Here is a 14,713-nt window from a genome sequence, read left to right as displayed (position 1 = left end):
ACGGTAGTGGTGGCGACGGTGGTTGCGGTGGTATGGTGGTAGTGGCGGCGACGGTAGTGGTGGCGACAGTGGTTGCGGTGGTATGGTGGTAGTGGTGGCAGCGGCGGTGGTGTGATGGTGGTGGTGTGACAACGGTGGTATGGTGGTGGTGGTGGCGGTGGTATGGTGGAGATGGCGGCGACGGTGGTATGTTGGTAGTGGTGGTGGTGGTGGTATGGTGTTGATGATGTTGGTGTAAAAGTTGGAAAATGACTTCCCCCAAAAAAAAGGGGAAGTCATTTTCCATAAAATTGCCTTCCTTTTCCATTGACTTCCACCCCATTTTCCTTTGACCAGTCATTTTCCAATGTAACCAAACACCAAAACCCCGGAAAATGACTTCCAGAAGTCATTTTCCGGGTTTCCAAACACACCCTAAGTTTTTGGGAAGTTGACGAAGTTTATGTGTATTCTGTTTAAAAATTAAGAGTTTATGTGTATTATCTATTATGTTAGAGTATATGTATTATCCTTTCAAAAAAAGATTATGTGTATTCTGTTATACAATTATGTACATTCGAAATATTTTTAATAAATTAACAGCAAACATGAAAAAGAAATTTTTATTTATTTATTTATTTTAAAAACAGGCTCAAAATAACGTTGTTTTGGGCTAGGATGCACAATACATTGTGCATCTTGGTGCATTTGCAGTTGTTTCTATGTTCTTTTGATCTTTAAGGTGGTACCCACTTGTTGAATTAAACTTATCATAAAATTATATTAAACGTGAAGACATAAGGAGGAGATTTTCAAAAAAAAAAAAAAAAAAAAAAAAAACATAAGGAGGAGAAAAGAATGTGGTGTCAGCTGTTAATGAAAATGATAGCGATAAGGATGTGTTTATAGTTAACCGCGTCATACATAATCTGCAAAATCTAAGCTGCGCTGTTGGCCTGCATGCTGCCAAAATTTGGCTCAATCTTTCTACTCTCCAATTCTTTTATTTTATTTTTCATATTTCGCCGTTCTTTTTCCTTGTTTGGTAGTCAATAATTAGTAAATGTACTGTTAATACGTTATATAATTAGGATGCCTACGTTATTTATAATTGGGTTTATTCATAATTGTTCTAACCAAAATTAGATTAATAATAAATACTCCGTAATTGGCTAAATATTCTTTATTATTATACTATAATAATAATTGTGGTCCCCAAACATTATATATATTGCCCCAAATGGTTCCAAATAAATGGTCTACAATTAAGTGAATATATAAGTGCTCCCCTTTTTGTAACTTTGCTAATCCCGCCTTGCACTTAATAATGATGTCTACCTCTAATTCTGAGTGAATAGAACATAATTCTCATTTTTTAATTTCACAAGTTCTATTCTGGCTAACATTATTATATATATAAAATAAAAATGAAAGAGGTATGTAATAGTGGAATTAAGCAAAAAATGAGTGGATGTTGTTTGGCTTTTATGGAAACTTTGCCACTTTAGTCAAACTTCCATGTTTGCATGGATGTGTGTGATTGGCGGGTCAAATTTGATTATGTGTTCCCGAGCCAAAAAATTTATACGCATTTTTCTAAATTAAAAGAGAGATGAGAGGCAACAGCCAACAGCCAACAGCCAAGCCTCTATCTGTCTATGGATTCCGTAGCTTGTTCAGGTCCACCATAACACATTACACACCCAAACAAAACCCCACTCCGCAACAGTTTATTTTTTCTTGATTTATTCGGAGGAATTTCTTTCTTTTGTTTTCCAACAATATATTATTTTCTAGAGAGGTGATTTTGACAGGAAAGAGTGAAAGGTGGTGTTTTTGTTTTTCTCTTTCTTTCTTTCATTCATTTCATGGCTTGAAAAAAGGAAAATCCAGTGCAGTAAGCAAGGAAGAGTCTGAGGAGAAGGTATATGTCTTTCTTATTTCAGGGGTGCTTTCCTCCATCACAGTCACTCTCTAATCAACATCTATCATCATTTTCAAATGATTGTGTATGTTTTGTGCTGGGTTTTCTTTCTTTGCTACTCTCTTTTGTCTGGGTGTTTCTGTATCAAAATTATTGCTCCTCATTACTTGGCTTTTTGGCTCAATTCAAAGTTCATAGCTTTTTGTTTTGTCTAGTGGGATAAATTAGGTTTTGATTCTTTTTGTTTAGATCCTGATGTGATGGGGTGGGTTGGTATACCTTTAATTTAGTGGTAGTCATTTTGTTTTTTTTTTCATGAATTTATTTAGAGAATCTGTATAAACTAGCAAGCTTTAATGATTAACTCATCTTGAGTGAAAGGAATTTGCAAGTTCTTTCTATTCTAATTGATTTGCTGCTAATCTGCAGTTTTGTTCATTAAGATTTTATGTTTTTTTGTTAGTGGTTTATGTTGTTAGATGAAGGTATTTTTTAGTGTTCTGGTTGGATAATGTGCAGAAAGCTACCTGGTTGGTGGAACAAGAAGGAAGAAGATTGGTGAATGGGAGGGATGTCTTCAAGCTTTCTTATTATAGTGTAAGCTAGACCAGCCTGTTAACTCACTAAAAGTTCTGTTTGCTAGACCAATTAATCTCTTGTTGGATTTAGGGTGCTAAAAAGCTTTAATCTTTGAGGTTCTGTTGGATTTCTTGAAATCAGCCTTAGAAAAAAGTGTCTGTATATTACTGCACTCGAGAATTTTGTTTGCATCTATTGCTCGTGGCTTTAAATCTTTCTTCAGGTTTGTGAATTGCAGGCAGGCGGCTCTTTAACATTAGTTGCTAATCTCAAGTGCTGCTGAAATGGCTGGTTTTGGTGACCATATGCCAATAATGGGAGATTGGGTGCCTCCTAGTCCAAGTCCGAGGGCATTTTTCTCTTCATTTTTGGGCGATGATGATGTTGGGTCAAGATCAAATGCCGAGCCTACCAGTGAAAATAAAAGTCAGCCCCTCCTTCCAGATCCTAAAGAGTATGCGAATTCAGATAGTAAAAATGGGGCGCAAGGTGATCAAACAGCTAAATTAAGTTCACTATCTGAGCGGAATAATATGAACTCTCATGGAGGTCTGTTGGAAAGAATGGCAGCTAGAGCTGGATTCAGTATCCCAAAGCTGAAAACGGATAGCATTCGACCTCCTGCTCTTGTTCAGAACCAAGAACTTAGGTCTCCTTACTTCACAATTCCACCGGGTCTTAGTCCAACAACCTTGCTAGATTCCCCCGTTTTCCTCTCCAATTCTCTGGTAAGTTAACGATATATTATGACTGCCTTCTAATACTGTGCACCTCAAGTATGTTGCATTAAAAGAATTTATTCAGTCCTGAGAGATGCATAGGTTATAGAAACGACAACTTTCTGGGCGAACCATCTTTGGAACATACAAGCCAATTTATGTATACATCTTTTTGACAGATATAATCATATATAATGTATGTTCTGATATATTTATCTTGTGAGCATTGATGCATTTCAAGTATTCTGAAAATTATAATAAACTTTATATTTCAAACCTTAATTTTTCTATTTTCAGGTCCAATCATCTCCAACAACTGGAAAATTTGCATTTCCCTTAATTGGTGACAGTCTAAACTCAGCATTGTTTATGGGGGCTTCTGATAACAACAATGGCACCTCATCCTTTGCTTTCAAGCCAGTTATAGAAACTGAAACTGGTCCTTCCCTTTTTCCCGAGACAATTGGCAAAGTAATCTCTCTTTCTTCCTTGCTGGTATCCAAAGCACTTGCAGTACTCCTGTCAAGAAAGTATATAATTCCTCATTCTTAAATAAAGCACAAGCTCATCTGTTGCCCTTGGTTTAACAGGTACCTCCATCCAGTCTATCTTGGCAACCCGTTCCAGGTATTGAGGTTTCAGTCCATTCTGAGAAGAACCCTCTTGTGCATCAACGGGTTGAGCCTACACTGGTTCACACTCAGAGTGGAACTGTGTTCTCAAGATCATATACTGAAGGGGGTAGTAATATCACATCGGAGCCAAGGACCTTTCAAACAGTTGCTGGCAGTATGGAGCAATCTCCTCCACCCGATGAGCAGCAGGATGAGGATATAGATCAACGAGGAGGCGGTGATCCCAATGCTGTTGGTGCTCCTGCTGATGATGATGGATATAACTGGAGAAAATACGGGCAGAAACAGGTCAAAGGAAGTGAGTATCCACGGAGTTACTACAAATGCACACATCCAAATTGCCCAGTCAAGAAGAAAGTGGAGCGGTCCCATGAGGGTCATATTACAGAGATTATCTACAAGGGAGCTCACAACCACCAAAAACCTCCACCTAATCGCAGGGCAGCTTTTGGATCTGAAAATGCTGAACAAGATGGAACTATTGGCATTGGTGATCCTACTTGGGAAAATGTGCAAAATGGATCTGGTGCTCGAGCTCCTGATTGGGGTAATGACAATCTTGAGGTAACATCTTCAGGACCTTTAGGATCTGAATACTGCAATGGATCTGCCACCTTACAGGCTCAGCATGGCACTCAGTTTGAATCTAGGGATCCAGTGGAGGGGTCTTCTCCTTTTTCAAATGAAGAAGATGAAGATGATCGTGGAACACATGGCAGCGTATCAATAGGTTACGAGGGTGAAGGAGATGAGTATGACTCAAAGAGAAGGTGTCTCATGTTATCCAAAGATATAAATTGTTGAGCATATAGCCATTAATGTGCAATCCAACTATCAGCTTAGGCTTTTAGTTGAGATGGAGCACATGGTGGGCGTGTTGAGCATATAGCCATTAATGTGCAATCCAACTACCTTTTAGTTGAGATGGAGCACATGCTTCAATAATGAACATATCATTTCCCACATAATTATTGTATGTTACATAGACCTGACAACACTTTTATGTGTCTGATTTTTCTAGGAAGATTGAAACTTATGCAACTGACATGAGTGGGGCCACCAGAGCCATTAGGGAACCCAGGGTGGTGGTGCAGACTACCAGTGAGGTTGACATACTTGACGATGGGTATCGCTGGCGCAAGTATGGGCAAAAAGTCGTCAAAGGGAATCCAAATCCAAGGTTCATAATATTTTCCATCTAACATTATCATGTATGAGAATCCAAAATCACTTCTTGTTGCCAAAAGTGATCGCTTGCTTGCTTGATTGCTTCCTCTTTCCAGGAGTTACTACAAGTGCACGAGTGCTGGCTGCACTGTTAGGAAGCACGTGGAGAGAGCTTCACATGATCTGAAGTCGGTGATTACCACCTATGAAGGAAAACACAACCATGATGTTCCTGCAGCTCGCAACAGCACTCATCCTAATTCAGGGGCTTCCAGCAATCTGCCCTCACAAACGACTGCTACTCAAGGTCACGTGCATAGGCCTGAGCCTTCTCAGCTTCAGAACACCATGTCACAGTTTGCTAGGCCTCCTTCACTGGGCTCATTTGGGTTTCCTGGTGGGCCACAGCTCGCCCACACCCTAGGCTTTGGTTTCGGGATGAACCAGCAAGGCCTTGCCAATCTGGCAATGGCTGGATTAGGACCTAACCAAGGCAAATTTCCAGTTCCTCAAGTTCATTCTTATCTTGGACAACAACGCTCAATGAATGACATGCGACCCAAAGCAGAACCCAAGATGGAGCCTGGCTCAGATCCTGGCATGAATCTCTCTAGTGACTCCTCTGTCTATCAACAATTCACCAGTAGACTGCCTCTTGGACCTCAAATGTAAATTTTACTAATCTTCGCCCTCATACAGTTTTTTTTTTTTTTTTTTTTTTTTTTTAATGTAGTAGTAGAAACCTTAGACAGCTTATTTTATTGCATCATATATTTCATTCTTTGTTATTCTTTTGATACTCAAAAGTTGGTTTCTTTCTCCTGATGTTTCTATTTGGATAGTTGTACAGTGTAAAATTTTGAAATTTTGGTTCAATTATAGTCTTCAAAGATTTGGAATGCCTTAAAACTTAAAAGAGGCACCTGATACAAATGCATATTCTGCCATGCCAATCAGTATTTGTCTAAAATCTGAAATTTTTGAAAATTTGCTACTGTTAAAGCCTATTACACATACAGAAAATACAATGTAAGAACTCAACAAGAAATGAGCAAAATACTCCCCAGTTTAGGAGGCAGCCCATGAGGCCATATTACATTTTGCAGAAAGGACAAAGGGCCAGAATTTAAAAAAATAAACGAACTCTTGAAGTTTGTTTTCTGGTTTTTGAATTGGTCTTATGTTGTCAGTGGCCATTTGCAGCCATCTGATTGGAATTCTCTTCTTTTCTCTGCTGATAGATCGATTTCAAGCGATTGATCTCTCTCCTGCAAAAGTTTAAAGTTTAGACCAAAACATGGAATGAAAAGCAGTGATCACAATGCAATATATAACTATATAAGCAGCACCTGACTGAGTCTGCAATTGAATCATAATGCAGGATAGCAACAATTACGCGTTTTCGTTCTGTTTGAATTTCTCTGCTGCGCTTAATCACAGGCAACTGTTTGATTCCTTTAGCCTCCATTAGTTGCTTCGCAGTTGCCAGGTCTGTGTCTGGATAACACGTGAGAAGACCACATTCTCTCCCGCGATAGCTTATCCCTCTCGTGCAAATGGAGGAAACAAGGGAGGTACTTGCCTGCAGAAGTTGGTAAAGAATACTCTTTTAACAACAAAAGAGGAACTAAAAACTTTTAATGACTGCTGCAGAAACACATACATCTGCATGCAACATATCTCTGTTTGTAGAAGAATCTGCAGGGTTCTTGAAGAATCTCCGTTTAATGTCACTATATGTTAAAATTCCTTCCAGATAACCTTCGTTATCAACCACGAGGGCACAATGTTGTTGAGTGTCAAGCATACGACTCAAAGCTTCTTTCACTGTCTGGCTCAAGGACAGCGCCAGATAGTCACTAGACGTAGCCTGAGAAACCTGTTATGGTACAAGAACCAAATTCATTGTTTCAAGTTCTTGATCCCACAGTAAACACCAGATCAGAAAGGTACCTTTAGATTCTCCAGAATCACTTCTTCATCAATTGTTTCGAGATTGTCGAAGTTTCCAGTAATGGGAAGCTCTAAAAGGTCATTTCTTTCTGCAGTATCGCCCCAAATACTTGCACCATTTTTTGTTTCAAAGGGTGAAAGAATGTTATAGTCTCTTGACAAGTTATTTGCAGCAGATCCCTCCATCACCTTTGGCTGGTTTGCCACTGAAGGCACCCATATTGCCAATCCAACAGCCCCCTGACAAAGAAAAACAGTACAAAAACACATCATTAATCTCTGCAGTTATGCATCAAACATTCAAACATGTTTCTGTTGCAAACACTAACCATGAGAGGAAGCAAGATTCTGTAATCTTTCGTCAACTCAAACAAAAGTAGAACTGAAGTTAAAGGCACTGAACAAACCGAGGCTAGTGTAGCAGCCATTCCCACCTGCAAGGGGATATCTATTTCAGAAAATAACATGTCGATCTGTGACAAAATAATCCCAACAAGAAGCAGATAAGATTACCAGTGCATATGCCTGTGACTGGGCAATTGCAGCATTCCCTGGAATGGTAGAATCAATCAACTCCCCGGACAAGCCTCCAAACACGGCACCAACAGCAGCACCAATCATTAAACTAGGTGCATAAAGACCCCCAACGAGACCAGACCCTTTGCACAAAGCGGTGGCCACAACTTTTGCAGCAGACAATTGAACTAGCAACCAGATCCCGGGTGCTGAAGCAGTCTTCCCAGTATGCAGAATTTCATCGACATTAGTGAATCCCCAATAAAGTACTCCAGGATATTTAAGAGCTATTATTCCGGCTCCTAAACCTCCCAAAGCAGGACAGACAACATCAGGAACTCCAAGATTTTCCTTGATGAACTGAAAAGCATTACTGAACCAGTCAACCAGAAAAGTGAAAGCCACACTTACTACTCCACATAGCATTCCCAGAATCAGATACAAAGGCAGCTCTGCATGGAACCACACTCAAAACAATCAGGCAGAGATCCTTATTGAGCTCCCCCACAAAATAAAACAACCATTGTTGCTTGATGTGATTGTGATAAATTAAGTTATATTTTAATTAACTGTCTTCTAAGTCCCAAAAACCCAATGTTGTTTGGGTTAACATCATGTGAAATAATACTACTTAAAGCTTCCTTACCCAAATAACAAATACAACTAGATAAAGATCAAATACCCGCAGCAGATTTCAAATCATACGTGGGCACTGTGAAAGCCTGTTTTTCTCCAAGAACAGCATTTGATACAGTTGATGAAATTACAGAAGCCAGTATAATAATTGCAGTGGTAAATGGAGGACAGTTTTCTGCTTGCAGTGGTCTTAAAACAGTTTCGATTGCAAAGAAACAGCCTGCAACTGCTGCATTGAAACCTGGAGCACAATCATAAACAAACACCTTCTAAAATGTCTAAATTTACATCTCACATTCATCACAGATCTTACAAATACTCATCAGCTGCAAGAACATGCATACCTGAAGCAATCCCAGCAGCTGCACCAGCTGCAACAAGAGCTATTCGCCTTTCACGATTGCTTTCCATCATGACAGAGCATGCATGGCCACATGATTTTCCAATATCTACACTAGGGCCTTCAGGACCTAAAGAGCAACCAGTACCCAAAGTTGTAGCAGCCTGTATTGCCTTCACTGTAGGGAAGATCCCAGCAAACATATCAAAGCCTTGGCCCTGATGAGAAGGACTAGTGGACTGTCTGATCTGATCCAAAATCCCCAGGAGACCATGCAGCATGCCAACAATAACTCCACCAAACACCGGTATCAGAAGTATCCGGTGCCACGTGTCTGCTAGCCTTTGCAAACGGAGCCATGCAGCACCCTCATTTGGAGTTCCAGCCCATGCCCATTCATGTATTACATGAACCTAAAACAGAAAGCTCACATTTTTACTATTAACTAAATAATGAAGCAATAACTGACTATAATTCAGGGCAGCAATGAAAATCCGATCTAACCCCGCGGTTAAACACGGCGACACAAAGGCCAGTAGCGAGGCCAAGGAGACATCCGACTAGCAGCAGAGCCCACTCCGGCGGCGCGCTATCTCCAAGGACTTCATCCTCTCCGGCATCATTACAAAAGCCGCCACTGGCTTCGGCTCTGCGACTCAACGGTGAACAAGAGGAGGGAGAGGAGTGCTCTCTATTCGGCCGTTTTACACTCGCCGGAGATTTGCGACCAGAAAAGTTTCGATCCAAGCGCTTAACCAGATCTGTAGCGCCTTTGTTGGGAGTCCTGGGCGATGACTGGGCCTCCAAATCACCTTCTTTCTCTGACGCCGCCGCCGCCGATGAAACGGGACGCTGTAACAGCACATTCTGATCGCCGTGCTCGCCGCCTGACATTTCCTCGTCTTTCACTTCATTATATTCTCACAAACACATACGTATATGCATATGCAAATCCCCAGAGATTACTTTCTTTTTAACCCAATGTATGCCTGAAAATTATATTAAAGATTTAACAAAACTTTATTTTCAGGTGTCGTTCTCGGTTACCACTTTCTCAAGTTCACGTCTTTACCGGATTTCTCGATAACATAAGACGAACCAGACCATGGTTTTAATCTTTCTTTTCTTCTTGTTTCCCCGTTCCCGACCGGAAAGAATTTCCTGAATTTCTTTCCACAAACTGACGTCTCATCGCTATAAAAGACAAAGGCGGATCAGAATCAGGAAGTTGTCGGCCTAAATCTGTTATACAGTCACAATTACTTTTTTTTTTTTTTTAATTTACCAAAAACAAAATTATAATTCCAATTCAAAAGAAAATACAGAAAGTAAGATGAAATGAAAGACAGGAGGAGTAATATTCTAATTCCAAAACATTGGGGCTCATACCAAATTATAGCAAAGATGAGGGGCGAAAAAGACAAAACGGGGAGAGTGAGTGACACGTAGGCCCAATGGGCATGTTGAAGCGCGTGGCCATTTTTTTTCGAGCAAAAGCAGTCAAAGGAGCTTTCTTTTGGTGGATCATGTAGCCCTCCGCTTCTCCTCATTTTCTTGTATTTTCTCCACTCTGCAAATATTTTTCAGAAGAAAAGAGAAGAATATTACATTTTCATATGGATGGAAAATAAGTAAATCTCTATTATGTTCTTCGATCCATCTACCATCTTTGTTCACATGGTGATTTGATTTTCTTACATATTTCCTTGGACTGATCTTGACACACTGTGGATTCCAAAATGAAAACAGAAACTGACCCTAAGCCCTGCTAATAGTTCTTATTAAAGCTTGAGATTTTAGACTCTGTGACGAAGATGGAGGAGGGATTTCAATTGACCATGGTGGTGTGAACTTGGATCTGAAATTTCTAACTCAAGAACACATTTTTGGTTTCACCAGCTGGAGGTAACTAAATTCACTGCTACTGTCTTAAGTGCTAGAGTTTTTATTGCAGAGATCGGCAGATCTGTGAAGTTGAACTTTGATTTATTGATTTTGTTACCTGTGAAACCATGGATTTAGCCTTCTGGGACTGTTCAATCTAGGGCTGATTAAGAACCCCCGAGAAAAGATCAAATTTTTACCGCCAAGTGTTCTGAAAGGAGGTAAAAAAAAAAGGGGGAGTTGAAATTTCTGTCAAGCTTTCTGGATTCTTGCTGGCTAGCTACTACTGCTTTACATTTTGCAAGGGAATAATTCAGTGGTCCATTTGTTGTTTCTTAGAGTTTGAGAAAGAAACAGCTCTTATTCTTTAGTCTGCTCTGTGGTCTTTATCCTTGTAAACATGCATGCTAGGCATAGTAGAAGTCCAGTAACTGCTTATAATAGGTCTAATTCAATTGGGATGGGAGGTGCTGGGCGTATAGCTGCAGCCTCGCGAATTTCGCCCGAAGGATCCATGAGAGGCCATGAAATGTACAACTCTGAGTACAAAAGCTATAATCGTGATGGTGTTGGGCGTGGCCAGTCAAAGCATTTTCCACAGAGAAGTGATGTTTTCATGGAAGCTGGTCGAATGGCAGCAGAATATTTGGTTAGGAAGGGATTGCTGCCACAAAGTGTATTATCGGGGAAGTTGCAGAATGGTAATTTGAGGAGTCCACTAGGATATAACTCTGGTTTTAGGGCACAAGAGGGAGATCATGATGATATGCAGGTATCTGTGGGGAGTCGAACATCTGCTCTTTCTCGCCTGGGGAACCATGCTGCTGATGTAGTCCCAGGAAGGAAGCGATATTCTGATGAATATGGTGCAATTGGGCCAAAAAGTTATATTAGAGGCAGGAGAAGAAATGGATCCTTTAAGGATTCTGAGTGGAACCGAGATTTAGGAAGAAGTGGGTCGTGGTCTGATAGATCCAGGGCCTCCCAAGACGTGGATAATCACCCTGATCATTTCTCGGGGCATTATCAAGATGAAAAGAAATTCACTAAAGACAGTTATAGTGAATTGCAGAAGTCCCCTCCAACTGGAATAATTCCAGAAACAGATTCTGATGGGAACTTTGTGCGTGATTCAGAGTTAACCTTAGGCAAATACAATTCAGTAAGTAATACAGCTACAAAGGGAAGTGCTACTAGTATCGGGAAGGATGATGTGGGGCCTATTCAGATGTCTGCCAAGATGGAAACATCAACTGGTGAAGCTGGGGAAGTTAAGGATGGCAATAATAATGATGACATGAAGCAAAAATCTACTGAAGATGACTCACGTGTCCAGTTGCGTGCTGAAGAAGATACTCAAACAAGCAAGAAAGGCACTGACTTACTTAGCCTTTGCAGATTTGAGAAAATTCCTACAAAAACTCGCTCTTCATTGACAGGTAGAAGTTCAAAGGTTGTTCGAAATGCCATGGTGGAGGTGAAGGACACTAATGAGAGTGGACATCCAACAGAACTCGGGTCCCACGCTGAAGATATGCCTTCGGATCCTTCATTACATCAAAATCATGACATTAAACCCGTTGGTTCTGACAATTCAATTGTGCCAGCTGCCGAAGAAAATATTACAAGGTCTTTATCTTTCACAGATGACGCAGAAATGGAAGGGGGAGTTAAAAATGAGGAACTGACTATATTTGGAAATTGCAGCACTGCAGAAATAGGCCAAAAAAGAGCATTAGATGATGACAATGGGCACGAACAAAATAAGAAACCTAGAGAGTTCGCTTCATCTGATGATACTCAGTCAAATTTTTTCATGTACCATTCTGGTTTAAAGGAAAAGCAGCAGAATTTGCATGAGCCAGAGACTGCAAATGGTAAGCGTGCAGTATTGTCACCTGAACATAAGAGATTAGTGGATGTGTCTCTTTTTCCAAATGGTGATGTCATGCAAAGTGCTGAATTTGAGGAAAAGCAACTCTTTCCTAGTTCATTTAAAACATGTGACCTAAATCTTATGGAAGCTTCAGATATGAATGACAATCATGATTCTGATGCCGATCTCATTTTCCCATCTATTACTGAAAGTGGAAAACCATCTGCATCTATAGATATTGATTTATCCATCAACAGTAACTGCAATTTAATGGACAAATACAATAAATGCGGCTTTGGTGGAAAAGATATTGAAGTGATTGATTTGGAAAATGATTCTGAACAAGACAGCAAGACATTCAATAATCAACTGGGGAGGTAGGTTTCCTAAAAATTATGCTTTTTGTTATTATTCTACATTAGCTCCCTTTTTTGCCGTATTGGCTCTTCCTTGCTGCATTTTCTCATGCTTAAAATACGTTCATACTGCACTATTTCGATTCACCTATAGTGTGAATTTCTTATCTTTTATCAGTTTCCTTCATTTGTTTGGCATATTCACATTTGTGTGGTTTCTGCATTATTTCTTTGGATGGGTGACAAGTCCTTTCCTAAATCTTGAAATATTGTGCAGTTCTGTAACTGGATTCACGGGCCGTGAAGGATTTCCTAATAATGCACATAATGTGAATGAGATTGCTGATGTTCAGGATGGTTATGGAATGATGATATCGGAGCTACTTGGGAATGATATGCCAAACTGCTCCTCTGTACCAGGAGATATGAATGCTCTACACAATGATATGGGACTTCATAACGGAGAGGTACTATTTCAAGCTGCTAGTTAGTTAATCCTAATTCATGGCTTATTTACCCGTTATGATTGACATATTACAAAAAATGACTAATTTTATTTTGATTATTTCAGGGAATTCTTGGTGATGATGATTCAATATATATGTCCTTGGGAGAAATACCAATAGGTATGTCTGAATTTTAGTTTTGTATTTCCTGCCTTTTAATCCACCAAATACAACTATTCAGCTGCACGCTATGTATGAATGTTATATTTAGCTTTTTTTTTAAATTAACACTGCAATATAATGATGCTATGCCTAATGTCTGTCTGCTTTTATGCTCTAATGGCTTACAAATATCTATAATGATTAAGGAGCATTTGGTTGATTTTCTCATAGCCCGTTTTCTTGTAAAATAAGCCGGTATACTTTGATTTGCTAGACTTAAATTACTGCAAAGAGAATGCGGGTATATATGACCTTTAGTTAAAAACAAAATTGACTATAGCAGTTGGCATGAAAAGTCTTGATTGCTGATATGTTGAGACCTTTATAAACCCCGAGTTATTCAAAACCCTGCACCAATAAATAGATGCAATAATCTGTTTTCATTTTGGCATGTGTTTTAATCCAACTTTTCTGTGAATTATGTGCAGGCTTTATGAGGGCCTGGGAGCAGCCATCTCAGGAATTCGGGAAGCCGTTTTGAGCAATATATTATATCCAGGTTTAACTCGATCAATGTACCATGAGGAAGACATTTGTCTAGGCTCTTTTAACTGCTGTGCATCTTTTAGTAGCAGTGACTATCGAGTCATGCATTCCCATGATGCTGCACATAATTGTATCAACTTACTTCTTTCTATACAAGGTTGTCAAATTATGTGCTTCCTTCCGATCCATTTTGATTCGCCATTCACGAAATATGTCTTTTCTCGACAAAATCTATCCTTTAGCACTTTTTTGTGTGAAAACTGCGGCTTGTAAAAGCCAGCAAATCAGAGGACGATGAAAGAATGCGGGTTGATCCATGGTTTTTTGCAGGTGGATTGGAAACATAGTTTGCAGTTTAGGAACTTGTATCTAAGAACACCATTCTTGAGTTATCCGTTAACGTAAAGTCTTAATGTCTGGGGTTTTTTTCTTTTTTTTTTTTTTTTTTTTTTTTTTTTTTTTTTGCGCGCAATGACACAGTATGGTGGATTACCAGCACGGCATGTGGATTGTTTTTAGCTTTTTCTTCGTTCATGCGTCATCTCATGCAACTGATTCTCCGACTGGTCGTAGATGCGGGTGTATGCATGCATGCATGTATGTATGTATGATTCTTGTTCGATCTTCTCTTACATAAACAGATAAAAAGTTTATGTTCCATGTTCGAACTTGTTGATCGAGTCACATGCAGATGTATATGTTATGATGGTCGTGATTTGACGTTATTTTTATTTTTTGGGGTTGTGGTGTCCATGTGAATCTTGTGAGATGTGTTATGGCCATGATGATGCAGCAGATGCAGTGAATTTGGTTTGGTTATGTGGCGGTCAAACTGCACATAGATGGATGGCAACGTAGACATCCATTATATTATGAAATTTTGAAAATTATTACACCATACACGAGTCATGGTCAAGATCTCCTCTATATCATTGACCAGGCAATGTAAGGGTGTGTTTGGTTCACGGGGTTAGCTATCAAGAATGGAAATCAAA

At 39.6% G+C, this 14,713-nt stretch overlaps 3 protein-coding genes across 9 annotated transcripts; 2 read left to right on the top strand and 1 right to left on the bottom strand.

Annotated features, from left to right (window-relative positions):
• The first annotated feature begins 1,752 nt into the window (after nt 1–1,752).
• On the top strand, nt 1,753–5,834 carry LOC109178115 (probable WRKY transcription factor 2). Of its 7 annotated transcripts, XM_019327651.1 has the most exons (7): nt 1,753–1,903; nt 2,423–2,500; nt 2,721–3,210; nt 3,499–3,672; nt 3,792–4,606; nt 4,858–5,016; nt 5,120–5,823. In XM_019327651.1, exons 3-7 carry the CDS (start codon nt 2,767–2,769, stop codon nt 5,673–5,675), a joined length of 2,148 nt encoding a protein of 715 aa, XP_019183196.1. In that variant the 5' UTR covers nt 1,753–1,903; nt 2,423–2,500; nt 2,721–2,766; the 3' UTR covers nt 5,676–5,823. The 7 variants fall into 7 exon arrangements, with proteins under 7 accessions (XP_019183196.1, XP_019183194.1, XP_019183197.1 ...); XM_019327649.1 differs by lacking the exon at nt 1,753–1,903 and having other exon boundaries at nt 1,938–3,210; nt 5,120–5,701; nt 5,740–5,834; XM_019327652.1 differs by lacking the exon at nt 1,753–1,903 and having other exon boundaries at nt 1,938–2,500; nt 2,725–3,210.
• Nucleotides 5,835–5,978: 144 nt separating this feature from the next.
• Nucleotides 5,979–9,342, bottom strand: LOC109178113 (chloride channel protein CLC-f-like). The gene is made up of 9 exons (XM_019327645.1): nt 8,953–9,342; nt 8,453–8,861; nt 8,155–8,349; nt 7,470–7,924; nt 7,286–7,390; nt 6,957–7,196; nt 6,667–6,882; nt 6,353–6,585; nt 5,979–6,271 (listed from the first exon to the last, which is right to left on the bottom strand). The coding sequence occupies exons 1-9, from the start codon at nt 9,340–9,342 to the stop codon at nt 6,190–6,192; spliced, it is 2,325 nt and encodes a 774-aa protein (XP_019183190.1). The 3' UTR covers nt 5,979–6,189.
• Nucleotides 9,343–9,964: 622 nt separating this feature from the next.
• On the top strand, nt 9,965–14,135 carry LOC109178114 (uncharacterized protein At4g26450-like). Its single transcript, XM_019327646.1, has 4 exons — nt 9,965–12,585; nt 12,842–13,031; nt 13,136–13,190; nt 13,661–14,135. The coding sequence occupies exons 1-4, from the start codon at nt 10,733–10,735 to the stop codon at nt 13,711–13,713; spliced, it is 2,151 nt and encodes a 716-aa protein (XP_019183191.1). The 5' UTR covers nt 9,965–10,732; the 3' UTR covers nt 13,714–14,135.
• The last annotated feature ends 578 nt before the right edge of the window (nt 14,136–14,713 follow it).

The sequence above is a fragment of the Ipomoea nil genome, unplaced genomic scaffold (assembly GCF_001879475.1).
Source record: "Ipomoea nil cultivar Tokyo-kokei standard unplaced genomic scaffold, Asagao_1.1 scaffold0813, whole genome shotgun sequence".
NCBI classification, from domain to species: Eukaryota; Viridiplantae; Streptophyta; class Magnoliopsida; order Solanales; family Convolvulaceae; genus Ipomoea; species Ipomoea nil.
This window is presented reverse-complemented; position numbering and strand designations above follow the sequence as displayed.